Genomic DNA, 18186 nt, shown 5'->3' on the forward strand with positions numbered 1-18186 from the left:
GTTTTTTGCCAGTTTTTTATTGGGTTGTGGAGTTTTCTGTATATTTTGCATATCAATCTTTTATCAGCTATACGATTTGCAAATATTTTCTCCCATTCTGGGGTTTCCCTTTTTACTCTGTTGATATTCATTTTCACTTCCAGCCTGTATGTGTCTTTGGTTCTCAGGTGGGTCTCTTATAGACAGTGTATAGTTGGATCATGTGTTTTTATCCATTCTGCCAGTCTCTGTCTTTTGATTGGAGAGTTTAATCCATTTACATTTAAAGTAATTTCTGATAGGGAAGGACTTACTTCTGTCAGTGTGTTATTTATTTCTATGTGCTTAAAGTTTTTTTTTTTTTTTTGGTCCCTGCATTACTCTTTTCTCTTGTGTTTGGTTGATTTTCTTTGAAGTGAAATGTTTAAAGTCCTTTCTCATTTCCTTTTGTGTATATTCTATAGCTCAGTTCTTTGTGGTTATGGGGACTACCTTTAGCATCCAGAAGTTATAACACTAATTTGAATTTGTACCACCTTAATTTCAATAACATACAAAAACTCTGTTCATTTGTAGCACCATCTCCCACCCTTTTGGTTGTTGATGCCACAGTATTACATCTTTATACATTGTGTGCCCAAAACATAAAATAATAATGCTTTTCAATGTGTTATTCTCTTAAATTATGTAGAAAACAAGATATGGAGTTACAAACCAAAGTTGTAGTAGCTTTTACACTAATAATTTGTGTTTTTCCTTTATATGTATTAGTGTTTTAAATCATGTAGACAACAAAAAGAGCGATAACAAGCCACTGTTTCAATAATATTAGCTTTTATATTGTCCATATATTTACCTTCATTGAGATCTTTTTTTTCCCATATGGCTTTGAGTTACTGTCCAGTGTCCTTCCATTTCACCCTGCAGGACTCCCTTGAGCATTTCTTGCAAGCAGGTCTAGTGATAATGAACTCCTTCAGCTTTTGTTTATGTAGGTGTGTCTTAATTTCTCCCTCACTTTTGAAGGAGAGTTTTGCCAGATATAGGATTCTTCATTGACAGTTTTGTTTTCCTTTTAGCACTTTGGTATGCTGGCTCACTGTCTCTGGCCTCAAGTTTCTGATGAGAAATGTGCTGATAATCTTTTTGAGGATCCCTTGTATGTGACAGTTTGCTTCTCTCCTTGCTTTCAATTTTTGCTCTTTGTCTTTGTCTTTTGAAAGTTTGATTACATTGTACCTCAGTGTGGATCTCTTCAGGTCCATTGAGCTTCTTGGATGTTTATATTCATGTCTTTCATCAAATTTGGGAGGTTTTCAGCCATTATTTCTTCAGATACTCTCTCTGCCCCTTTCTCTCGCTTGTCTCCTGGTACTCCCAGGATGTGTATATTGGTCCAGTTGATAGTGTCCCATAGGTCCCTTAAGTTCTTTCTGCTTTTTTTTCCATTTTTTTCTTTTTCAGACTCAGTAATTACCATTGTTCTATCTTCAAGTTCATTGATTCTTTCTTCTGCATGTTCAAATCTGCCTTTGAATCCCTCCAGTGAATTTCTCATTTTTGGTTATTGTAATTTTCAGCTCCAGAATTTCTTTTTAGGTTTTCTGTCTCTTTATTGATATTTCCATTTTGTTCATACAGAGTTTTCGTGATTTTCTCCACATCTTCCTTTAGTTCTTTGAGCATCTTTAAGACAGTAGTTTTAAGGCCTTTGTGTAGTATATCTACCATTAGGTTGTTTTCAGGGACAGTTTCTGTTGATTTATTTTTTCCTTTGAATGGGCCATACTTTTCTGTTTCTTTGTATGCCTCGTGCTTTGTTTTTGTTGTTGAACACTGGACATTTGGGTCTAATAATGTGGCAGCTTTGGAAGTCAGATCTGCCCATACCCCAGGGTTTGCTGTTTTTTATTATTATCCTTTTTTTTTTGGATTGCTGTGGGCTTTCTGTGTGCTGAGGATCATCCAGAGGTATAAACTTAAGTCCTTCTTAGGTCTCTTCTGAGCCTGTGCCTTTCCCGGGGCATGCATGGTCACCTTCTAATTTTCCACATACGTGCAGTTGTTTTTGAATGTCTGAGTCTTTAATGTCTGGCTCCCAAAGGAGGAAAAAGAAAAATGAAGGTGGAAAAGGCTCTGAGCCTTCAAATCCTCTGCAGCTGCAGCGAAGGTACAACAACACTGGTGCATTCCCCTTTCCTGGACCTCTGTGATCAGAAGCAGCAATCAGAGCATAGACGGGTGGGTTAGGGAGGGTGAGAGGGAGATGTAAGAGGGAGGGGATATGCCATATATGTATACACATAGCTGATTCACTTTGTTATACAGCAGAAACTAACACACCGTAACTAAACCAATTATATTCCAATAAAGATGTTAAAAAAAAATCAGAGCATGGATACCCAATCTTTAGAGGAGGGGGTCTTTTTTCCCACCCTGGTTCCCACAAGCTGTGCACAGGCCGTCCCAGGAACATGGGCACAGCTGCCTGCCCCCTGGCTGGGGTGGGGGTGGGGAGCTGCTGCTGGGCTAAGGGCTGAATTTGCCCCCAGATGACTACAACTTACTGTCCAGTTCTTCCCCTGGAGGTTGCAAGCCTTCAGTAGTCTCCTGAGTTCCAAAATAATTACATCAGGCAGTTCTGCCAGAGCAGGTGGTGTCCAGTGGGGAGAGATTCCTGGTGTCTCCTGCTCCGCCTTCTCTGCAGGATCCTCTCCTGACTGACCTTTGGAAGTAAGTTTCTCTTTGTCTCCATCACTTCTTTGGTTTAGCACAATTCTACCCAGTCCCAAATCTCATAAATTACGGGTCTTCATCGTGGTTTGGTTTTGCCCCAGGAGTTTAAGGTGTGCTGCATCTAACATCTCTGACTTTAGTGCGTCGTTCGGTATTTCTCACCAAAGGTGGAACAACTCACCTTTAATTCAGTGATATGAGCCCGGTAACGCTGCCTTGGGCGGAGCTGCCTCTCATTTCCCCATTGGTGGTGTTTCCTTGGAGAGAATGAGGAAACGGCTTCCACTCCAGGCCCAAATGAGATGCTGGGATGGCAGCCCTGCCTCGCTTGTTTGTGGTTCCTTCTGCTCTGTTGACTTACAGGTCTCTGGTTAAACATGGAGCTGGTGTTCCTCTTTTATTTCTTCTGGAGATAAGACTGATGATAGTAGGCTGTCACAGGTGAAAGTGCTCCTGTAATTGTCCCCTCCTTCTAACACCTTCTAACACTTGTCAGGTTTTCACTTTGGGAACCAGCTGAAGGTTTCTTGCTCAAGTCGATTCCTCACACGGCTTCAGGAAACGATCTGGAGGAATCCCCGTCCGTTGTTAATTTGGTGATCGCTCAGGATATTGGTGTGCGATGCAGAGAGGCTTCCGTATTCTGCGGCATCCTTCCTTTTCTCTTGCAGCACCCCACCCGTAATCTCTGCTTTCCTGCTCAGGCAGTGTGCTTAGTTGCGGCGGGGGGCGGGGCGGGGGGGAGCGCATCTTACATCCTGTAGAATCAGAAAAAGGCCGATGCCTCCTGCTCCTGGGAGCGAGGCGGGTGGAGTCATTCTGGGCGCAGGTGACGAAGAGCCTGTATAACTGCTGGACTTCCAGGGGCCACTTCTTTGGTGCACATGCACATCTCTGTAGGCGGGAGTTGAGACTCTTATGGTTACTAGAAACGGAAACTCCGTTCAGTCCAGCTTGAGCAACAAAAAGCGACTCTCTTGGCTCTCAGGTCTGGCAAGTCGAGGAAGGGTCTGGTCTCAGGCGCTTCAGGGGCTCACGTGATTGTTTTGTTCTTGAAGTAAAGCTTACCTTTGGTGACCTGTACAGGTCTACGCTTACTTCTGTGAGTTCTGACTAGTATCACCTGTGTCTCCCCCGCCGCTTCCAAGGTGCAGAACCTCTCTACTCTTCCAGAAGTCCGCTCCTGTCCCTCCCAGGCAGTTCCCACCCCCTGTCAGCAAGTGCTGGCTTGGTTTTTATCTTTAGAAACTTCATGAATTTTCTGTGACTGCTTACCAAATTACCCCAAATTTGATAGGGTACAACAACGGATATGTATTCTCTCATAGTTCTGGAGGCCAGAAGTCTGGAGTCAGTATCACTGGGCTGGAAACAAGGCGTGGGCAGGGCTGTGCTCCCTCTGGAGGCCACAGGGGAGGCTCCTTCCTGCCTCTTCCAGCTTCGGGGGCTGCCGGCAGTCCTTGGCTGTGGCCCCATCCCTCCACTCTTGCAGGCCTGCATCTTCACGTCTCTGCTGCTCCATGTCGGCACGGCCCACTCCTCCGTGTGTGTCTCGAAGCCCGCTCTGCCTCCCTCTAGTAAGGACACTCGTGACTGCATTTAGGGCCAGTCAGGTAGTCCAGGATGATCTTTCCTTCCCAAGATCCTCAACTTAATCCCGTCTGAAAAGATCCCTTGACCTTACAAAGCAATGTTTACGAGTTCTGGGGATTAGGGCCTGATATCTTTGGGGGCCATTATTCAGCCCACGACAACCACAGAAGGGTTTTGCCTGTTTTTGAACTTCATCTAAATGGAATAATGTAGACTATGCTTTATGTGTCTGGATTTCTCCCATCCAGCATAATGGTTTGGACATTCATTCATGTGGTTCATTCATTTTTTATTTTAAATTTTAAAATTTACTTATTTATTTATTTTTGGCCGTGTTGGGTCTTCGTTGCTGCGCGCGGGCTTTCTCTAGCTGTGGTGAGCGGGGCTACTCTTTGTTGCGGTGCATGGGCTTTGCATTGCGGTGGCTTCTCTTGTTGCGGAGCGCGGGCTCCAGGCACACGTGCCTCAGTAGTCGAGGTACGCGGGCTCAGTAGTTGTGGCTCGCGGGCTCTAGAGCGCAGGCTCAGTAGGTGTGGTGCACGGGCTTCATTGCTCCGTGGTGTGTGGGATCTTCCCGGACCAGGGTTCGAACCCGTGTCCCCTGCATTGGCAGGCAGATTCTTAACGACTGCGCCACCAGGGAAGTCCCGGTTCATTCATTTTTATTGCTGAGTTTTCTGTCCTATGAATCTGTTTCTTCATTTTTCGCTTGGTGGGCTTTTCTACTTTATGAATGGAGCTGCCCGAAACATTCTTGGGCAAGTCTTTTTATGGACGTATATTTTCATTTCTCTTTGGTAAATACTGTGGAGCGGAGTGGCTGGGTCACGGGTAGATGTGCGCTTTCCTTGTAAGCAGCGCCAGCCTGTCCAGGTGGTCACACCAGCGCTGAGGGCTTGGCTGCTTGCGTGCTCACCAGCATTGGATTCTACTTGTCATTTTAATTTCAGGCACTTCAGGGGTTGTGACTGTGGCTTTGCTTTGCATTTCCTTGGCGACCAGTGATACCGTGTACTTGTTTGTGTGTTTGTTGGCCATTCCCAATCTGCCTTTGTCAAGTGGTCATTCCATTGTTTTGGGTTGTTTGCCTTTTTTATTGCGTGGATGGGGGTTTCTTTTATATATTTTGGATATAAGTTCTTTGTCAGATTACATAGAATATTTTTTCAGTCCGTGGCTCGCCTTTTCATTTTCTTCACACTGTTTTTTTTTTTTAAAGTAATAGTGGGACTTTATTTTGTTCTGTCAAAAACTTTTAATTTTATTTCTGTAAAAACTTACAGACAAGTTGCAGAAATACAAAAAATACTGGTTTAGTCTTGGTTCAGTTTCACTGACTGATTACATTTGCCCCATCTGCTTTAGTTGCACTCGCTTGCTCACGTTTCCTCCCTCCCTCCCCGTGTGTGTGTGTGCGCGTGCACATGTGTGCATGTATGTAGACTCACACACGTATTTTTTCTGAACCACTTGAGAGTAAACTGCAGACATCATGCTCCTGACCCCTAAATGCCTCCGTGCCTCCTCGAGATTGAGGGTGTCCCCTGTGTAAGCACAGTGCAGGGTCAACCTCAGTTCACTTAGCATCAACTCCACGCCCCCATCTCTCATCCACCTTTCGGTTCTGCCCATCCGTCCAGCCGTGTCCTTTGCAATGTTTCTCTCAGTACAGGACCCAGTGCAGGATCACACGGCTCTGTGGTCTCCTTCAACCTGGATCAGCACCACAGCCTTTCTTTGTCTACTTAAGACTTTATTTTTTATGCCATATTCTCCCCCCTTTACAAAATGTCCTAGAGAGCAAGTTCCTTATTTTGGATTTGCTGATGTTCCCTCCTGGTGGAGTCGGGCTGTGCATCCCCGCTGGACACTGTGTGAGGTGTGTCCCCAGGGTCTCATGGCCACAGGTGCAGGTGCATGGTGTCCATCTGAACCGCACTGGCCTTGTTCACTTGGGTCGTCTGGTTGGGTGTTGTGTGATGCCTCCACTGTGGAGTTACTGTTTTTTTCCTTGCAACTAATAAGCAGACCGTGGGGAGGCTCTTTAAGCCACGCAGATACCTGCTCCTTGTCTGAATGTCCCCCTAGGTTGGCATCCATTGCTGCCTCTCTCAGAAGCATGATTTCCAACCCCAGCCTTTCCCCCACATGGCTTTCTACTGTCCAGAACCCTCCCTTCTCCCTCGTGGATGGATTAATTGATTGATTCGGCCGTTGAGTCCATATTGGTATGGACTTCTGGATCCCTGTTTTTTTTTTTGTTTTTTTTTTTGCGGTACGCGGGCCTCTCAGTTGTGGCCTCTCCCGTTGCGGAGCACAGGCTCCGGACGCGCAGGCTCAGCGGCCATGGCTCACGGGCCCAGCCGCTCCGCGGCATGTGGGATCTTCCCGGACCGGGGCACGAACCCGAGTCCCCTGCACGGGCAGGCGGACTCTCAACCAGTGCGCCACCAGGGAAGCCCTGGATCCCTGTTTTTAAAATGACCACCCCTAATTATTTTTGGTGTTCACATTGTCCCATACTTAGCCAGAGTGCCTTCAGGCCGTGTCCCTGCGACATCCCCGTCATGTTTTGTGTTTTGAGCGTTTTCTGGCAGAAGGTGCTTCAGGCTCGTCTTGCCTCTTCCCTGTTCCAGCTCTGGAATCAGCCACTTATGTGGGGAGCTGTGGTTTACCACCTCTTGCTTTTTCTAAAACGCTTTTTATTTTGGGAAAGTTTTAGATTTACAGAAAAACAGTGAAGATAGTGCAGAGAGATCCCAGTTTCCCATTCCCAGTTTCCCCTATTATTAACGTCATTAGGATGGTACATTTGTCACACCTAATGAACCAGTATTGATGCATGGTTACTAACCGAAGTCCATACTTTAGGGAAGTCGGATTTCCTTACCTAATGTCCTTTTCTGCTCCAGGACCCCATCCAGGAGGCCACATGACATTTAGTCATCATGTCTCCTCAGGCTCCTCTGGACTGTGACGGTTTCTTAGACTTTCCTTGGTTTTGATGAGCCCTGGCTCTTTTTAAAGGGGAAAGTGTTAGAATCCAGGTCTGGGCGCTGGGATTGTCTTTGTTTCTAAGCCCGCTCAGTGGGCAGAGCTCGGACAGTTTACATATGGAAACACACATGCACGTATATGTGCACACACAGGTACGCATGCATACACATACTTAAATAGACGCACACACATGTACACGCATCCGTGTGCATGCACACGGCTTAGGAGTTGAGCTGTTGCTGACCCCATCCACCTGGCAGGGCGCCCCAGGCTTCACCTTCCACGTTTGCACCTCTCCTTCCACAGAGGAGCCTGGCTCCCAGTGCCATCCTCATGGCAACTCGCTTGCTCAATCCTAGGAGGCACCTAAAGTAACGTCAGAGTAGCTTCACCCAGACAGCTGTCAGAAACAAACCTACCAGGCAGAGTTCAGGGTTCGTTAGCGGCCGAGACCCAGCGGAGCAGCCAGTGTTGTCCTGGGTCCCTTGGCTCGGCCCCTTCTGTGTGTTCACGCTGTTCATCTGAATGCAGTCGGGTCCTTCTGTTTCTCTTTGCTTTCGGTTTTATAGTTATTTCCCCTGCCCGTCCTTATTGAGTTAGTTTTATTTTTTGAATATAAAGAACACAAATATAGTTTTGAAAGTCAAAGTTCTACCAAAAGGTGGTCCGAGAAGAGTCGCCTGGTGGGAGCCAGCTCTGTGGCTCGGGGCCCCTCCTTCCTGGGCTGCTTTGTGCGAATATCCCAGATGTGTGGGTGTTGGCTCAGCTCCCCTTTCCACACGGGGTCGGGGGGAGCAGACCTGTGCGTGGGCCTTGCGGCTCGTTGCGTCTTCTCCCCGGCCCAGCTCACCCTGGCAGTCCCGCCCGGCAGTCCTGCCTCCCGCTCCTTCTTCCAGCTGCACTTGCTCCATTGTGCTCTGCAGTTTATTTGCCCAATTACCTATATTTGGATATTCAGATAGTTTCCAGTATTTTGCAGCTGTAAGCGATGCTGCGATGAATGGTCTTGTGCGAGTGCACTTTTGTATTGTAGGAGGGGCACCTTCAGGGTGAGCTCCCAGAAGTGTGTTTGCTGGATTGGAGGTTAAATGTATATATTGTGTTGTTAACTGTTGTCCAGTTTCTCCAGAGGGGTTGCACGCTGTTCTGTTCTCACTGGCAGTGTACTGGGGGACCTGTCTCCCCACTGGCTCACCAATAGTTGCATCATCAAGCTTTTGAGTTCTGCTAATCTGATGGGCAAGAAATGGTATCACAGTATAGTTGAATTTGCATTTCTCTGATTATAAATGAAGTTGAACATGTTTTCATATGTGTGAGTTGTCTATTCATGTCTTTTGCCATTTTTCTGTAGTGCTCTTGCACCTTGTCATCAAATGTTAAGAGCTCTTTGTATGTTAAGGATATTTCCTCGCTTTATCTGAGACATATATTGCAGATATTTTCTCCCAGTTTTGTCATTTTATTTCCCTCGTCCCTGATTTTTTTGGGCCACGTGTCTTAGTCTGCTCAGGCTGCTGTAACAAAATGCCATATATTGGGTGGCTTAAACAACAGACATGTATTTCCCGCAGTTCTGGAGGCTGGAGGTCCAAGATCAAGGCGCCTGCAGATCTGGTTCCTGGTGAGGCCTCTCTTCCTGGTTTGTGGACACCACCCTCTCGCTGTGTGCTCACATGACCTTTCAGTGGTGTATGTGTGTGGAGGGAGAGGGGGAGCTCTCTCTTTCTCTTCTTATAAGGGCACTAATCCCACTGTGGGGGCCCCGCTGTCATGACCTCATCTAAACCTCAGTACCTCCCAAAGGCCCACCTCCAGATGCCATCACTTTGGAATTAGGGCTTCAGTGTATGAATTTTAGGGAATGTTTGTTTTGGACAAATGTTCAGTCCATAACATGTAAACTTCAAAATTTTTTGATGCAGTCAAATGTATCCGTCTTTTCTTTCGTTGTATCTGGATTTTGAGTCGTAGTTAAAAAGCCTTTCCCTACTCCTATAGAAGAATTTATCTGTGTTTTCTCCTAGTACGTGTATAGTTTCAGTTTTTATGTTTAGATCTCGTTTGTGGTGTGAGGAATGGGTCTAATTTTATCTTTTCCCAGGGGCCATCCAGTTGTCCCAATACTACTTATTAAAAAGTCCTTCTGTGCTGCAGTGATCTAAGATGCCTCCTAGTCATACGCTAGATCTCCGTTTACACTTGCATCTGCTTCTAGATCTTTATTCTGCCCGTGGCTGCTCTGTTTCTGTGCTGGGACCACAGGGTCCCGGCCGAGGCTGCTGGGCCTCTTGGAGGCGGGTGCGGCCTGCAGCCCCTCCCCTTCCTGGCTCTCCCTGCTCTCCCCACGTTGGCTTTTCCCGAGGAACTTCAGCATCAACAGGTCTAGTTCCATGAAGAGAGCTCGCTGGCATTTTTATTGGGATTGCATTAAATTTATTAATTTGTGATGTCATAACCAGGAAGAAGGGAAGTCTTTCTGTTGGTCCACTTCTGTTTTTGTGTCTTTTGGGAGTGATTTTAAATACAGGTTTACAATGTAGATTTTAAACAGTTGAACAGTTCTTACTAAGTTTATTCACAGATATTTAATTTTTGTGCTGCTCTTGTAAGTGGGATTTTCTCTTTCATGTGTTCTGGACCTTCTTTTTTTGTGGACAGTCATTAAACAGTTTTGTTTTTTTTTTTACCAGCACTTTATATAGCTTTTGTCATGTACCTCACTGTTTTTTAAATTACACTTTATTTTGACGTCGTTACAGATTCACATGCTGTTGTGAGAAATAAGCAGAGAGACCCCGTGTCCTCTTTACCACTTGTCCCCAATGGTAATGCTGTGTCTTGGTTTCAAGTCCAGCTGGCTGACTTTTTCTTTCAGGTCTTGCACCCTCCGCACGGCCTCAGCCTGGCTGGCACGGAGGCTGTTCCCCTCCGTCCCTCTCCCCTGCGTTCCCTTGCCTGCCCTGCGTGTTTCTCTGTTGCCGGCTTCTCTCCCGCTGTGCTCAGGGTTTCATGGTGCCCTGGGGGTTGGGGTAGGGGTGGCAGCGGCAGCAGACAGCTTCAGGCTTACTTCTTCCCCGGGTGGTGACTCCGAACGCAAGCGAGCCGCCTTCTCCTGAGACCCCACTAGGAACCCCACATAGAAAGGCTAGGGCTGGCCTCAGTGCATCCCTTCCCTGTAGTAGTCGTTATTCCAGGCCGTGGAGTTCCCTGTTGACTGCACTGGGGTCACGGCCCCGTGGAGCAGAGGTGCCCGCAGGAAGGGATGCCAGGCCACCAAGCCTGAGCCCCAAGGTCAAGGGCTCTGTAGGACCCAGTGGGAGATGCGAGGAGGGAAGCGGACCCCGGCAAGGGGCCGGTTCTCCAGAGGAAGCAGATACAAAGTCCCTGGAGTGCCCATGCTCTGGCTGCTGGGCTGCAGACTCCGAAGGACCAGAGGCTGCACGCCTGTCCACCTCACCAGCCACGGCCCCAAACTCAGGACGGATTCCCTATTGCTTCTCTCAGCTCTTGTTGAGTTGGTATCTTTTTTGCAAAGAGGACCCGAGTGTTATGAGCCCTTTAGCCAGTATGAAGAGTAATTCTAGTTTACAGCTTTCTTAAAACCATACCCCTGTTGTTTTTCATTGCTCATGTGTATGTTTAAAAATAATTACTGTACTCTGTAGAATGAAATGAAAATATTGCCTGCCAAGTGATTACTGTGCTTTTAAATGACTCTGCGTACGCGGTGTCGTATACGGGCAGCTTAGACGACTTTATATGTCGTTAGGTCTCCTTTTCCACCCTGCATGTGTATGAAGGAAATCAGTCTGCAGCAGCTGCCGCGTTCTCTGTACGTCTGAGTTGGAAAAGCTTTTGGCGTACAATCGATCCACTTCTGGAAGGAATGACTTCGGGCTGATGGTATGTGAGCCTTTGCTTTGCCCGGTGGTCCTGGGTGCCTCGTGCTCCTTGGCGGGAAGGAGGGGGGAGATTCTGGCTCTGGACGCCTGTTTCTCTCCTGACTCTTCCCCTTGGGCGTGTTTCAGGCTCTCGGGCCTTGCGAGGTTCACCTCAGTGGCCAGGCAGCCAGTGTCCTCTCAGGAGGATGCGGGAAACAAGTCATCTTACCCTTGTGCGTTGCCTGTGGCCCAGCTCTGAGACCTCAGAGCCGCCGGCTGCCAATGTGGACCGGCCCCGGCTCGTAGGCAGGTGCACGCTCCTTGGTCTGTGCCGCTGGGGTGGGCCTTGGCCCTCCCTCCGTGGTCAGCATTCGCGGACGGTGCAGAGGGTCACATGGACACCCCAGAACAGACCTGTGCCTGGCCCAGGCCGGGCCGCCTTCTGCCCGTTCCTCCATCTGTCCCGTGCTTCCTAAATCTCTCTCTGTGACTCGCGGTCACCACAGCCTCTGTGATGGGCGTGCTGTCGGGGACATTTGGACACGTTCTGCCACAACAGTTTGCTTTCCTCATTTGTGCTCACCAGGGGCCCCAGCGTGGCTGCCCCCATCCAGGGTCTGGCCCTCGGGCCCAGCTCTGTCTCGGGAGGTGGCCTCAGGGCCAGGGGACCCCCCCACCCCATGGGTTCCCTGTCACCTCTGCAGTGTGTTTCTGGGCATTGGGCTGCGGTGACCAGAGTTAGCATGGAGGGGGCTCAGTGGGTGACAGGGGGCCCCGGCAGGAGGAATTAGGTCTCACTGAAGATCTAAAGGAAAATCAACCTCGTGAAATAACCTGAAGTTTTACCTGCCTCGAAGGGATTTCTGAGTTGGTCTGAGGACAGAGGCGGAGGGGATTCCTCCTGGGGCGGCCTGAACAAATTGTCGCAAACTACTTGGCTTCAAACAACAGACATTTATTCCCTCCCAGTCAGTTCCGGATCCAGAACCTGCCGGGCCAAAGTCGAGGCGTCGGGAGGGCCTTGCTCCTCTGGAGGCTCGGGTAGGATCCTTCCTGCCTCTTCTAGGTTTTGTTCCTGGGCTGTTAAAACGAAGCGTGGGAAGTGGGTGTTTGTGTAACTGACAGCTGCCTTACACAGAAGAGTGCCGTGCAGACTGAGGACGAGCAAATCAAAAGGTGTGTGAAACCAGAAGCTGGGGATCAGTCACCGCATTGGAAAGGTTAAGCCGGAAGGGGTTGCACAAATAGCATGAAAACGGGGGCACGCTTTTTATTTTCATTTGGATCCTGTTATAAACTCACGAATTTTTGGGGAGACGGCTGTTTGCAAACGTAGTCTAGGTAGTAGTGAATCCTTAGAGTTTTTTTAGTGGCCAGTTTTGCTAATACATTTATTTATTTATTTATTTATTTATTTATTTATTTTTATTTTTTTGCGGTACGCGGGCCTCTCACTGTTGTGGCCTCTCCCGTTGCGGAGCACAGGCTCCGGACGCGCAGGCTCAGCGGCCATGGCTCACGGGCCCAGCCGCTCCGCGGCATGTGGGATCTTCCTGGACCGGGGCACGAACCCGTGTCCCCTGCATTGGCAGGCGGACTCTCAACCACTGCGCCACCAGGGAAGCCCTATAATTTATTTTTAAAAAACAATAGACTTATATCAACTTTTCCCTGATACACTGTAGTTGTTCAGTACCGTTTTATCCTGTCAGTGGCTAACGGGATGGGAAGGGCAGACCGCCATCTTTGTATTTGACAGACATTGAAAGTTACGGCACAGAATCAGACGCTTAGGATTCTTAACTCGGCCTATTCTTTGCTTGTACTTCCAGGATGTGGGTTATTTTTTTTTTCTCATTGAGTTGACAGGGACCCAAATCCTTGCTCACGTGGTGGTATGAAGTATCCTACCCATGGTCTGAAGTTTGGCTCCAGTAAAGGGTCAGAATAAGCTGAAGTGGGTGGTGTGAGGTCCAGTTACGAGGGGGCCTCAGGAAAGAGAGATTAATTCACAACCAGACACTGATTCTGGATGTTCCCCCACATGGATATAAAGGATATAACGGGATGGGATATCATCTGGAACAGTCCGGGAAGGCTGACTTGGATGAAATGCATGCTTCCTGTTCTGTATTGGGGTCCCCTCGTGCACACCCTCTGCTGTGGTTTGAGCCAGTTGGCCATCAAGCCGCCTGTGCTGGATTCCAGCCAGAGTCCTTTTGTGTGTGTGTGTGACGATCTGCCCTTTACCTGAGTGCAGTCAAGTCCTGGCTGTGACAGTGGCACACAGCTCACCCGTGTCCAGCCACATGAGCAGGGTCTGTGGGGAGCCCCGGGCACACCGCTGGAGCCTTCCCTGCTTGCGTGGCCCCAGACACAGCTCGGGTCAGAGGGTCCCCGTTGGCATCGCCTTTCCTTTGGGACCATGCTCTGCACCATCACAGGCAGGCTTGGGCTTCCATTCCTTCCGAGAGTCCGAGGCCCCCTCCTTGCAGGCTGTCAGCCTCCCTGTGACCACGGCCTGAGTTTGGGGGCGGCGGGGTTAGTGCGTGCAGCCGGTGGTCAAGAGGGACGGAGGACCATCGGCTCCCTCGGCTGCCGGGCGACACTGAGGAACCACGCGGGCCTTTGTGCTCGTCCTCCCAGGAAGGGAGATGCTGTGGCCACGTTGCATTTTACACCTGCCGCCTTTGGGTGGCTTCTCTGCAGCATTACCACCGAGGCTGGGAACTGTGGGGCAGAGGCGGGCGTGGCCGCTGCCCCGAGTCCCGGCTGTCAGTCTGACTGCGGTTAGTGCCGCTGGGCTCTTGGGCTGGAAAGCGCTGTTCCTGGGCTCCAGTCTCACCTGGTGTCGCCAAGCGCCCCATGTCCTCTGGCTGCGAAATGGCCTTCCTGGGGGAGCCGATGTGCCAGGGAACCTGCAGAATCTGCCATTCAGGACCTGGGGCAGAGCCGTTGTCTCTGAAGCTGCCATAATGGGGTGGATCACAAGTCTTGTTGCCCAGCCGAGCAGGAATTTCAGGACCCGACCACGGCCCGCTCTGAGTTCTGCTTTATTCTTGCTGCTTTTTTTGGACCATTTTTAAAGCCTTTATTGAATTTTGCTACAATATTGCTTCTGTTTTATGTGTTGCTTTTTTGGCCATGAGCCATGTGGGATCTTAGCTCCCCGACCAGGGATCGAACCTGCATCCCTGCATTGGAAGGTGAAGTCTTAACCACATGACCGCCACGGAAGTCCCTCTTGCTGCTTTTTGAATAAGCGGATGAAAGTGGTTTCTTTAAAACGCTACTGAATCAAGCCCTGAAGCCGTATTTGTGAAAATGGCTTTGTTTGAACGTGGAGGCTAATTCTGGGGTGTCCTGGGGTCCTCTTCCCTTGCATCTGGCCAATGATAGAGACAGTGAAAGAAGGAACAGCATGTAACATTCTGCCTGACTGATTTCCTAATTACACGTAAGTTACATAGAACATACCATTAGGAGCTGAAACTTTGGGGGAGAAACTGTGTGCTAATAACCCTAAATTGAATATCCACGTGTATTCTTTTTTTTAAATTAATTTTTATTGGAGTATAGTTGCTTTACAATGTTGAGTTAGTTTCTGCTGTACAGCAAAGTGAATCAGCTATACGTATACATATATCCCTTCTTTTTTGGATTTCCTTCCCATTCACCACAGAGCATTGAGTAGAGTTCCCTGTGCTATACAGTAGGTTCTCATTAGTTATCTATTTTATTTTTTTATTATCATTTTTTTCATTTTATTTATTTATTTAGTTTTCGCTGCATTGGGTCTTCATTGCTGTGCGCGGGCTTTCTCTAGTTGCGGCAAGCGGGGGCTACCCTTCATTGCGGAGCATGGGCTCGCAGGCTTCAGTAGTTGTGGCACGTGGGCTCAGTAGTAGTGGCCCACGGGCTCTAGAGTGCAGGCTCAGTAGTTGTGGCACACGGGCTTAGTTGCTCCACGGCATCTGAGATCTTCCCGGACCAGGGCTCGAACCCGTGTCCCCTGCTTTGGCAGGCGGATTCTTAACCACTGCACCACCAGGGAAGTCCCTTAGTTATCTATTTTATACATAGTAGTGTGTATATGTCAATCCCAGTCTCCCAATATCCACGTGTTTTCTTCATCATTTTACAAAGTGTCTCATCACTAACACAGAGTGCCATTCCTGGTGTTTTATTCATGGATTTGGGTAGATGTTGGCAAGGCACAGAGTGTCTGAAAACCTGCAGGAAGATCCTACAGGAAGAGGAGGCGTCATAAAGATGGAGTTGGTCTTCAAGAGGGTCCTGGTTGGTGGGGGGGGTCCCAGAACCGGAGGCTGGCTTCTCTGCTCTCTTTGAGCCACTGATGTGATGTCGTGTCCTCCTCCTGTGGTGGTTCTTTCTTTTGTGATGACCGCCTGCCTTGCTCTCTAGTGAAATTTTACCGGGAAAGCACTGTTGATTTCCCCCACCCAAGTGGGCTTGGTAATGACTCGTGACCAATGTGCTTTGTTTCCATTCCAGGCAGCTGCGGTCACCTCCTTGTCGAACCTGGCGTGTATGCACATGGTGCGGTGGGCTGTCTGGAGCCCCGTGCTGGAAGCCAGCTCTGGGCGGGTGACGCTACCTCTACAGGGTGGGATCCAGCCCAACCCCTCGCACTGTCTGGTCTATAAGGTACCCCCAGCCAGCATGAGCTCCGAAGAGGTAAATTGTTAGAGGCTCCGTAAGTATGATTATTTTCTACGAGCTTCTAGCAAGTTCCTGCATTTTCAAAATCAGAAGCTGACAAATACGTTTGCTGATGTTTCATGAGCTCTGTTTTTTCATGTCAAGGCTGTGCCCTTAAAAAATAAGTGTGGTTTCTGAGTCATAGTCGGCTGTGAACTCACTGAGGCCGGTTTTATCTGGGGTCCCATAATGTCCCCGGTCATGTATCAGTCTCTCAAGGTGGCCTGTGACCCTTATTTGTATACATGGTGCCATGAGATCCACTTCTGTGCTTTTTAAAAAGCCCTCTTTTTTTTTTTAAATTTATTTTTTTATTGAAGTATAGTTGAATTACAATGTTGTGTTAATTACCGCTGTACAGCAAAGTGGCCCAGTTAACATATATATATATATGTACATTTTTTCATATTCTTTTCCATTATGGTTTATCACAGGGTATTGAATATAGTTCCCTGTGCTATACAGTAGGACCTTGTTGTTTATCCATTCTAAATACACCAGTTTGCAGCTGCTAATCCCAGACTCGCCCCCCCAACCCCCTCCCCCTTGGCAACCACCAGTCTATTTTCTGTGTCCCTGATTCTGTTTCTGTTTCATAGACAGGTTCATTTGCGTCATATTTAGGATTCCACATACAAGTGATATCGTACGGTATTTGTCTTTCTCTTTCTGACTTACTTCGCTTAGTGTGATCATCTCTAGGTCCATCCATGTTGCTGTAAAAGGCATTATTTTGTTCTTTTCTATGGCTGAGTAGTATTCCATTGTATATATGTACCACATCTTCTTTATCCATTCATCTGTCCACGGACAGTTTGCTTCCCTGTCTTGGCTATTGTGAATAGTGCTGCTGTGAACATTGGGATGGATGTATCTTTTTGAATTAGAGTTTTCTCCAGATATATGCCCAGGAGTGGGATTGCTGGATCATGCGGTAATTTTATTTTTAGTTTTCTGAGGAACCTCTCTACTGTTTTCCACAGTGGCTGCACCAACTTACATTCCCACCAACAGTGTAGGAGGGTTCCCTTAATAAAAAGGCCCTCTTGAAACGTTTGGTGCCCTGGGGGCTGTGTCTCGTGTGCACAAGGCTGGGATGGGAGCCGGGCGGTGGGCACTGCCCTGGCTGGTCTTTGGGGCTTGTCACTCACACCCACTGGACCTCAACTCTCTCCAGCTGTGTCTGGAGGGGAGGGACCACAGCAGGACTTAAAAAAAAATCCATTTTGAAATGAAGCTTTCTCTGATCCCCAGTATAGAAAGCAAATAAAAGTGGGGCAGGGCCAGTGGAAGCGTGTGTGTGTGTGTCTTATCCCCTAGCCTCTACTGGCCTGTTGGCGGCCTTGCGGGGTGGGGAGCAGAGACCTGGGGGCCACAGACACCGTGTGACACCACTGCTCTGGCTGATGTCCCAAGTCCTTCCTGACACTACTAATGGGTTGTGACAGCGTTTTTGCCTGGGTGTGTTGTTTGATTCTTCTGCTGACATTCCTGAAATATACCCGTCCCGTCTCAGCAGCACAAACAGGAGTCTTTTAGGCCTCAATTGTCTAATTTTTCTTCGGTAAAGGACCAGACCTGTTATATCAGTATGTCATCCGTGTGCTGAGTCTAGTGACAAACATTATCTTCCGTGTTATTATTTATGGTTTGGCTTATGCTTTGGGAACCTGAATAAGGGAGCAGCTGATGGTGCAGCTTTTCTTATTATGAGCAATGTCCCTGGTTATGGGGTCACATTTTGCTGCACTCCCACATGGTCTGGTTTGAGCCCTTATTATAAAATTGCCATTAGAAATCCTGAAGCCATTGCCGTTTTCTCGTTCTCATTCTATCTCTCTCTGTGTACGTATGTATGTGAATAAATCCTTATTCTGTTTAATTTTAGCCTTCTCATGCCACTACATTTCCTTTGCTTTTTAAGTGTGTAAACTATATTGGAGCATAAGTGTTGTGAAGGTTTGCCTGTCTTAAGGACACAAATATATTAAATACCATCATTTTTCATGAGGAATATCACTTCTAATCAGGGTTTCTCACCCTCAGTACTATTAGCGTTTGGGGCCAGGCAATTCTTTGCTGTGGGTCTGTCCCGGGCACTGGAAGGTGTCAAGCAGCATCCCTGGCCTCTTCCCACTAGATGCCAGTAGCATCCCCCCAGTTATGACAGCCTGAATGTCTGCAGACATAGCTGAATGTGTTCTTCTGGGGGCAAAATCGCCCCCAGTTGAGGACCACTACTCTAAACAGATATAATTAGCTAAAATAATAAACT

At 48.1% G+C, this 18186-nt stretch overlaps 1 protein-coding gene across 14 annotated transcripts in view; it reads left to right on the forward strand.

The window, feature by feature from the left end:
• NPHP4 (nephrocystin 4) overlaps positions 1-18186 on the forward strand; it is a 139011-nt gene that overhangs the window by 52069 nt on the left and 68756 nt on the right. For all 14 annotated transcript variants that reach the window (XR_003433472.1, XR_003433471.1, XM_027110398.1 and 11 more), the window contains one exon: positions 15705-15887. Coding sequence is in view for 12 of the 14 variants with exons in the window: in XM_027110398.1 (XP_026966199.1) it covers positions 15705-15887 (183 nt within the window). In the remaining 2 variants the exon portion in view is untranslated. The remainder of the gene's footprint in view (positions 1-15704; positions 15888-18186) is intronic.

Source organism: Aethalodelphis obliquidens, unplaced genomic scaffold, assembly GCF_003676395.1.
Source record: "Aethalodelphis obliquidens isolate GAN/ISIS:26980383/991018 unplaced genomic scaffold, ASM367639v1 scaffold9, whole genome shotgun sequence".
NCBI lineage: Eukaryota > Metazoa > Chordata > Mammalia > Artiodactyla > Delphinidae > Aethalodelphis > Aethalodelphis obliquidens.